At 54.8% G+C, this 8241-nt stretch overlaps 1 protein-coding gene across 1 annotated transcript; it reads left to right on the top strand.

The window, feature by feature from the left end:
• The first annotated feature begins 2212 nt into the window (after positions 1-2212).
• FOSL1 (FOS like 1, AP-1 transcription factor subunit) lies at positions 2213-8000 on the top strand. The gene is made up of 4 exons (XM_026483172.4): positions 2213-2480; positions 4457-4654; positions 6402-6509; positions 6926-8000. Exons 1-4 carry the CDS (start codon positions 2391-2393, stop codon positions 7343-7345), a joined length of 816 nt encoding a protein of 271 aa, XP_026338957.1. The 5' UTR covers positions 2213-2390; the 3' UTR covers positions 7346-8000.
• Positions 8001-8241: the final 241 nt, after the last annotated feature.

Here is an 8241-nt window from a genome sequence, read left to right as displayed (position 1 = left end):
GCTCAGTCACTGCCCCAGGATGCTGGGGGAGTGGGACAGGGTGGTAGTTTCTGGATCAGATGGACGTTTGCAGTCAAAGCAGACCTGTGTCAGCCCTCATGTGTGCCACCATCTGGCCGCCTTTGTCACCTTGACCCATCCAACTTGGGCTCAGCCAAAGAGTTCAAACATCAGTTAGTGTGTGTGCTGCATGATTGCCTAAACATGTGACCAGAACTCCAAGGGCTCCCACTTCTGGAGCTTTCTATTAACACGTGTATTTGTTTTTGTTATTTGTCAAGTTCTTACTATATGCCGGGCTAAACATGTGATATTATTTTATTCCTATTCTCTAACAACCCTGAGCTGTAGTTATCATTATGTGTCCATTCGACAGAGGAGGACACAGAGGCTCTGAGAGATTGTGTGTCTCATCTCGGTATACAGCTGGTGAGCAGCCTAACCAGAGTTCAAACTCCAGAACCCAGAGCTGTCTGATTCCAGCATTCATGTTCTTTTCCATGGATCACACTGCCTCGAATCTCTCTCACCCTCTGTCTCTCTCACTTCTATATTTCTCATTCTGGTAAACCTCTGTTGTTTCTTTTCTTTTTAGAGAAAGACAAGCTTTGGGTAGAACAAGGGCAAGGGAGACGCACCAAGCCGGCAACCAGCTTCCGAGTGCACAGCACTTTCTAGCTTACAAAGCACGTTCACATTTATGATCTCATTTCATCCTATAGCAACCCCATGAGGTCAGCAAGAGGCTCAATTATTCCCATCGGGACTGGGACTTAAAGGGAAGGTGACCCACCCAAGGTCACAGAGACAGAAAATTGTAGCTCTGGGACTGAAAGCCCAGGGCCAAGCTGGCCTTCTGTCTCTGAATCCTGAGTGCACCCACAGACCCCTAGCTTCAGTCCCCAAGGAGGGCAGCCCAGGGCCCTACTTCCCCCGAACTCTTCCTTCTCTGAGGACAAAACTGGAGCTGACCAAATGGAGGTAGCAGTGGAAAGCAGGAGAGCCCAACTCGCTTTCTGTATCTGTGTGACACTGGCAGCCCCTTACTCTCGCCTTAGTTTTCCCATCTGCAGCGTGGGAGGAAGCAGAGAAGCTTTGGGGTGGTCCTCTCAGCACTGACATCCTGCACCTGTGAAAAAGTGTCTGGGAGGGCTTTGGGCAATCTGGCCTGAGCGTGGGCTTGGAGCTCCCACAGCCCTGATTTGGGAACCTGCTTCAGCCACCCGCTTAGTGATATAAGGCACTTCATTTCAACATCCCTTGGCCTTAGTATCCCCATCTGTAAAATGGGGATGACAATGGTACCTACTCCCCAGGGTTGTTGGCCTTGGTTGTTGAAATTTGGCCCCAGCCTCATATTCATACAGACCTTTGACATAATCTCCAAATAAGGCTGGTGGCCACAGAGCCCCCAAAGAGTGGTGACAGTATTTAAAGAGGATGGCATTTATCAGACCGCAAGACAACTGTGTCCCGCTGCAAACTCTGCAGGCTCTTAACCTCGTATAGAGGCTCTGAACTAAAACTTGTTATAAATTCTGAAAATATCCTATGAGTAGCACGATCATGTTGCCTTGTATTTGCGGGTACTTCAAACCATTAACTTGCTCAGTGTAAACATTTAAAATATACCACCCTTTTGGTAAGCCTGGATTATCATTTATCCACTTTTTAGTATACCTGAACCTTAAAACGATGCCAGCAGGTGTGAAGCGTCGGATAGCAAGAGCGCGGATCCTAGCATGAAGTAAGCACCCGGTAAATAAAATAATAACCACCACAGTCACATTTATAACCCACTTTACTATTTCCAGACCCCTTTCTCATTCTTCATTCCGACCTCCCACGCGCTGCAAGGCGTGATTCCTTCGTCCCATCTGACGGATGCAAAAACCGAGGCCAGCCCAGGCGGTGAGTGGGCTCCGGGGCCTGCTGCCGGCAGCGGGAAGGCGGGCCCAAAGCCTGGGCTCGCGAGCGGGGTGGGGCGGGGCGCCCAGCAGCTTACAGGTGCGTAAATCCGCGGGGGAATCCTCGGCTCCACCTGGGCGAGGCGAGGAAATTGCACCATGTATGGGCAACTACGTCAGAGGGGGCCGACCCGCAGCTGCCGCGGGGGACGCCAGGTCAGTCCCTTTCCCCACGAAAAGGCGGCTCCCGGACTGTAGGAGGCGTGGACAAGTTCAGGGCTGACTGGCAAAAGGCGGCGCGTCTGGGGAGGTGGAGCCCTGAGGTGTCCAGCGCCGTTGAAAATCGCCCGCTCCCCCCCCCCTCCCAATCGAAGTGGTTCAGCCCGAGAACTTTTCATTCATAAAAAGAAAAGACTCGGCGAGGAGCAAGTGAGTCAGAACCGAAGCCGGCGACGCGGACCCCACAAAGCAGCCAGCCAGGGCATGTTCCGAGACTTTGGGGAACCCGGACCGAGCTCCGGGGCCGGCGGTGCGTACGGCGGACCGGCGCAGCCCCCCACTTCAGGCCAGCAGGTGAGAGGGACCCGACGCCTGGGGTTCCCGGGTGGACAGCGCCTGGGACGCTGCGGTCGGCTCCGCACACTCTGGGATTGGGTCCGGGAACAGGAGTAGGGACTGGATCTGGGGCCGTGGCCGTGGCCGCGGATGCTGCCCATTCTCCACCGTCTAGAGGCACATTTCCCCCACAGCCCAGGGGAACGCGCGGCGGGCGCACAAAGATCTGCGAACGTCCCCTCTCGCTCGCCCCTTTTTCCTTCGCTGTCTGCTGTGTATCTGTCCCGCCGTCTCTGTTACCTTCTTTCCTCCCGTCCACGACTAATTTCTTTGTCCTGTCTGCGTTAGAAGGGCGCCCCTTAGTCCAGGATTAGTCCCAGCTCCGACAGGATCAGAGGGGGTCTGATCCAACGCGAACTTAATTCCCGGGATCCGGGGTCTGGGCTGAGGCCGAGAAGTCCCCATATAGGAGGGAGGCGGGATCCAGCGGCAGGCTAGCCCCGACAGACTGGGAATCCTCAGCACAGTCTGTGACCGTCTGTGTATCCGTTTGTCTGTCCCTTTCTACCCTGTCGCCAAGTACATATCGCCTTCTTGGCGCAGTGGAGCCTGGTGGGCTCCGGGAGACTGGTTCTCGACCCCTTTACAGGCGGGGACGGTGGAGACTGCGAGATGCCGGGACGCGCGGGCTCTTGGCAGCGGGCAGCTCCCGTGCCCCCGACTCTCTCGGCACCGAACGGCGCCCCGCTGCAGGTTGGGGGGACTTGGGTGGCTGCAGGTGCCCATTTCCTGTCGAGGGGCAGCGCGCACGTGTCGCTAGGGGAGGGAAGGAGCGGCGTCCGTTCCGCCGAGTCACAGCAGCCGAGTCACGGTGGCTGACTCACCCGGGGCGCCCCTCCCTTCCTGGCCCGGAGTGGCCCGGGCCCGGACTACCTCGGGAGCGGGAGATGCCGCCGGCGGTGCCTAGGTCCCGGAACTGGGGTCACTGGGCCACTGGGCCTGCAGGGACACCGCTGTCTGGACTTGCCTGGGCTTGCGGAGCGCTTCCCGGAGGCCTGGGAGCCAGGGCCCAGCCCCAAGGCTTGAACCCAGTTCTCCTCCCCAACACTGAATCCCCATCTCAACCCCTTCAGATTTCTGGAGGAAAGAAAATCTTGGCAGGTAATACATGGAGTGCATACAGTGCAGCCCGCATGGTTTGGGGAGGTTTCTACCTCCTTAACTGTATTTCACAGAATCTAATAATTCATTGATTTGAAAACCCATTATTTTGTGCCACTAAATGTTTCTAAAGTTGCCAAGTGAACGGTGATTTCAGAGCTACTAAAGGGCATCTCTTAGCATCAATGAAATGCCATAATCCCCACCTATGACAGTATTAAAAACAAGGAAACTGAGGCACATCGAGGTTAAATAACCTACCCAGAGTCATAGGCAGTAAGTGGCTGAGCTAAGAGCTCACTGGGACAGCCCACACCCAGGGCACCTGTGCACTGGACACCAGCCGCTCACCAGGCCCTGTCACACACACTCTCTCACCGGATTCTCATGGCCAGCCTCGGAGATAGGAGCTGGGATTCTCCTCTTTGTGCAGATGGGATTCAGGCAGAGTACAGGAGTATGCCTGGGCCCAGACTCCACTTCCCACTTACTGGCTATGTGTCTACGGACAACTTCTTTCCTGTCTGAAAATGAAGACACTGTTGGGCAAATTAGATGAGTCAGTATTTGTAAAATGGTTGGGACAGTGCCTGGAATTCGTACTTTAGAAGTATTAGTTCTGATAGGGAGATGAAGGCACAGCAAGGTTATGAGGCTTGCCCCAAAGTCACACAGCTCATAAGCAGGGATTTGTCACCAGGTCAGTGTCTCTGTCAAGGTGTCTCTGGGAACCAGCAGCTGCATTGAGGGTGGATGGCAGTGTGGCTTCTGTCCAGGGGAAGCCCTCAGTCTACACAGACCTCACCCTTGGCTCTCCATTTCTTGACCCTCAGAAGTTCCACCCCGTGCCGAGCATCCACGCTGTGAGTGGCAGCCAGGAGCTACAGTGGATGGTGCAGCCTCACTTCCTGGGACCCAGCAGTTACCCCAGGCCTCTGGCCTACCCCCAGTACAGCCCCCCGCAGCCCCGGCCAGGAGTCATCCGGGCCCTAGGGCCACATCCAGGGGTGCGTCGCCGACCCTGTGAACAGGTAAGTAGCAGAGGCATCACACTGGTTCTGATGCCCACGGGGGTGCTGAGGTGCAGATGACAAGTTCTTGGCCAAAAGAACACAGGCTTAGAAAAGGGGGACGTGGTGGGGGTAGGGCCACTGGTGACTTCTGGCCAAGACAGAAAGTAACAGGAGTCCCTGGGGTGATCCAGAGGGTTGCTTCTAGATCAGGGAGAGCTTTCTGGAGCTGGAGGTATATTAGCCCAGAAGGATGGGTAGGATTTGCATAGATAGAGATGAAGGAAAAGACATTCCAAGTAGAGGGGATGGCAGGAGCAAGACTGGAGGTGGAGGTGAGAACATGTAAGGTGTACGTGTGGAAAGGTGGGTGGACGGTAGCGGGTCCCCACCTGCTGACATGTATGGTGATGGTGAGTGTGTACTGTCTATGTAGCTGGGGAGAGAACAGAAAGGGGAGGGTTCCCTGCAGCTACTCTCTAGGTCTAAGTTTCCCTATCTCATATAATCTTTACAAAAAGCCTCTGGGGAATGCACTCTGGTTTTCTCCATTTTACAGCTGGGAAATGAAGGCACACAGAGGTAGTCACTTGCCCAGATCACCCAAGTAGTGAGCAATGAAACAGGTCTTTCCAATTCTAAAGTGAGATCCTACCATCAAGCCACACTATCTCATCCAGACCTAACAGAGGTTCGAACCACAGTGAGCTGGGAACGCTTGGCTCCCCAACCAGGGCTCCTGCTTTCACAGTGCTAAAAAAAAAAAAAAAAAAAAAAAAAGTCCTTACCAAAATAAATAAGAGATAGAGGGTCTTTAAGGGAGTGGCTCTTCCTTCATTTTGGTATATGTGACTGTAATGGAGTGAGGCTGGCCCATTAAGGAGCTTGTCCTGACAGCAGGGTAGAAGATGAGGAAAGAGGTCAGGATCTTGGGAAGATGTGCAGTTAGACAGGTCTTTATGACCAACTGGAGAAGAGGACCATGCTGTGAGCCCCACAGACTGACTGCTGGACTTCTTCAGCCCTGTCCTGAGGGGGGGCTCTTTGTTTCTGGGACTCCTAGACTGGGGCTGTGAGCTCTAAGCGGGGTTCTTTTGGGGGAGGTGGTCTCCGTCAGCAGGCCTCTCAATGTTGAATAGAGTGAGTGGATTTTAATTTCTGCTCTGGGACCATAAACGAGTTATTCATCCTCTCCCGGCTTCAGTTCCTTACATGGAAAGCTGGGTTAAGAATCTGTGTAAAGCTCTTAGCCGGCATGTAATAGGTTCCTAATAAAAAATAACTTACTCAGTGGCAACACTCATTAACCCCTCCTAGTGCTCACAACCTCTGGGGAAGAGGACACTTGGTTATCAAGAGATCGAAAAGAATGAGCGTCCTTCGAGAAGGAGTGGCTGGGCCCCAGGGGTTCAGAGTAAGAAAGGCCACTTCTGGCTGGGCAATGAGAGAAAGCTTCCTGGAAGAGCCCATCTCGGTTGAGTCCTGAGAGATGATGGGGGAGGGGGGGGGTTGAGGTTTGTGGAGTGTGTGGGGGGGGGCATTCTGAGAGAGGAATCAGAGGAGGCAAAAGCTGGGTGAGAGGGACATCTGATTAATTCAATCTTATTAAAGCGTGAGTGCGGGGAACCGGTCGCGGTGGAGTGTGATCCCTGAAGCACAGGGCTCTGTCACTCCCTCCGCCAGGGTCCTCGCACTGGGCCACCGCACAAGGCCAATGCCGGGCAACCAGGGCCCAGGGTCTACCTCACTACTCCCTCTACCCGTCCAGATCAGCCCGGAGGAGGAGGAGCGCCGTCGAGTGAGGCGTGAGCGGAATAAGCTGGCCGCGGCCAAGTGCAGGAACCGGAGGAAGGAACTGACCGACTTCCTGCAGGCGGTGAGCACCGGCCGGTGCGGAGGGTGTCCAGGCCCTGGTCCACCGAACCTCAGAGGGGCGCGGCTCCCCTGGGCCTGCGAGGCCCCAGAGGGCGGCCGTATACGAAGTCCCCTTCCCCCAGGCTCCCGTCGGAGGAGCAGTCCTTCCGAGAAAACCACGAGGAAAAAGCGATTAAAAATTAGTTACAGCGCGTCTCACTCCCAGCAAAGCAGAGCAGAGTTAAAGCTTCGGCGGACAACCTCCTTCTAAGATGCTCCCGGGCCTGATGGGAGTCGAGCCCATTTTCTCCCAAGGGCTCATGGGAGTTGTAGTCCAGACTCGCTGGAGACCCACCCCCACCCCCCAACTACCACCAGCTCCGGAGGCTACACGGTATTCAGCCCTCATCTTCTAACTCCTCTCCTAACACTCCACAGGAGACTGACAAACTGGAGGACGAGAAATCCAGTCTGCAACGAGAGATTGAGGAGCTGCAGAAGCAGAAGGAGCGCCTGGAGCTGGTCCTTGAAGCCCACCGCCCCATCTGCAAAATCCCGGAAGGGGCCACGGAGAGCGACACTGGCGGCACGGGCGGTACCAGCGGCACCAGCAGCCCACCAGCCCCCTCCCGCCCTGTACCTTGTATCTCTCTTTCCTCGGGGTCTGTGCTTGAACCCGAAGCATTGCACACCCCGACGCTCATGACCACACCCTCCCTGACTCCTTTCACCCCTAGTCCCGTCTTCACCTACCCCAGCACCCCTGAGCCCTGCTCCTCAGCCCATCGCAGGAGTAGCAGCAGCAGCGGGGACCCATCCTCTGACCCTCTCGGCTCCCCTACCCTCCTTGCCTTATGAGGCACCCCAGCCCCCCTACCCGCGGGTGCCACTCTAGCCAATGTCTCCCCACCCATTGGTCCAGCTGGTCTGGACCATATCCCATGCCCATCCCCAGCAGGCTCTTCTCCATCCCTCCAGATGAGACTGAACGTATTTTGCCTCCTAGTAGAGCCAGCTTGGGGCCACCAAAGCTGCCCACTGTTTTTCCAGAGCTGGCTTCTCTAGCACAATTTGCACAAATCAGAAACAAAATATTTCCCATTTGTGCAAGGGAACTCCTGGCGACCAAAAAGGACTTTGTAGATCCCTAGAGTTCCTCTAGAGCCCTAAGTCCCTCCAGACCACACCTATAGTCTTCATCACCCTCTTCCTGTGATGCACCCAATCCTACTTTGACCGAAGGTGATACTCTACCAGCCTAGAACACTAACTCACCCAGCCCCACACTGCCAGCAGCACCAAGTGATTGAACCAGGGCATTCTGCTGGCCTCTCCTGAATGGTAGGAGAGTGCCAGAGGCTTCTGTGATGAGCTGACCTGCAGCCCCCCAGCTCTGAGGAGAATTTAGCTCCAGGGAATCCAAGCCTCCACAACGAAGGCAGCTGCTATTTATTTTCCTACAGAGAGTATTTTTATACAAACCTGCCAAAATGGAATAAAAGCCTCGAAGTTCTGGCCTGGTCTCATTGAACCCAGAAGCGAAAGGGAGAACATTTGGAACCAGAAGCCCTAGGCTCCGGTCTCAGCTCTATGGACTTAACTGCATGAGTTTGGACAAATTATTTGATATTTCTGGACCAGTTGTCTTATCTGACGAATGAGGTTACATCTGCTCTGCCTCGTCTCCAGGACTGAGAGGAGGAATAGAGTGCTGTTGGGTGCAAGCCAAAAGGATTATCGTCTTCCTCCTGATG

Source organism: Ursus arctos, unplaced genomic scaffold (genome assembly GCF_023065955.2).
Source record: "Ursus arctos isolate Adak ecotype North America unplaced genomic scaffold, UrsArc2.0 scaffold_23, whole genome shotgun sequence".
NCBI classification, from domain to species: domain Eukaryota; kingdom Metazoa; phylum Chordata; class Mammalia; order Carnivora; family Ursidae; genus Ursus; species Ursus arctos.
This window is presented reverse-complemented; position numbering and strand designations above follow the sequence as displayed.

Bases quoted from the DNA above. Each gene is read 5' to 3' on its own strand.
- FOSL1 (XM_026483172.4), top strand. From the start codon at position 2,391: ATGTTCCGAGACTTTGGGGAACCCGGACCGAGCTCCGGGGCCGGCGGT. The intron at 2,481-4,456 runs GTGAGAGGGACC...CTTGACCCTCAG, and splicing joins CCCCCACTTCAGGCCAGCAG to AAGTTCCACCCCGTGCCGAG. The intron at 6,510-6,925 runs GTGAGCACCGGC...AACACTCCACAG, and splicing joins TGACCGACTTCCTGCAGGCG to GAGACTGACAAACTGGAGGA.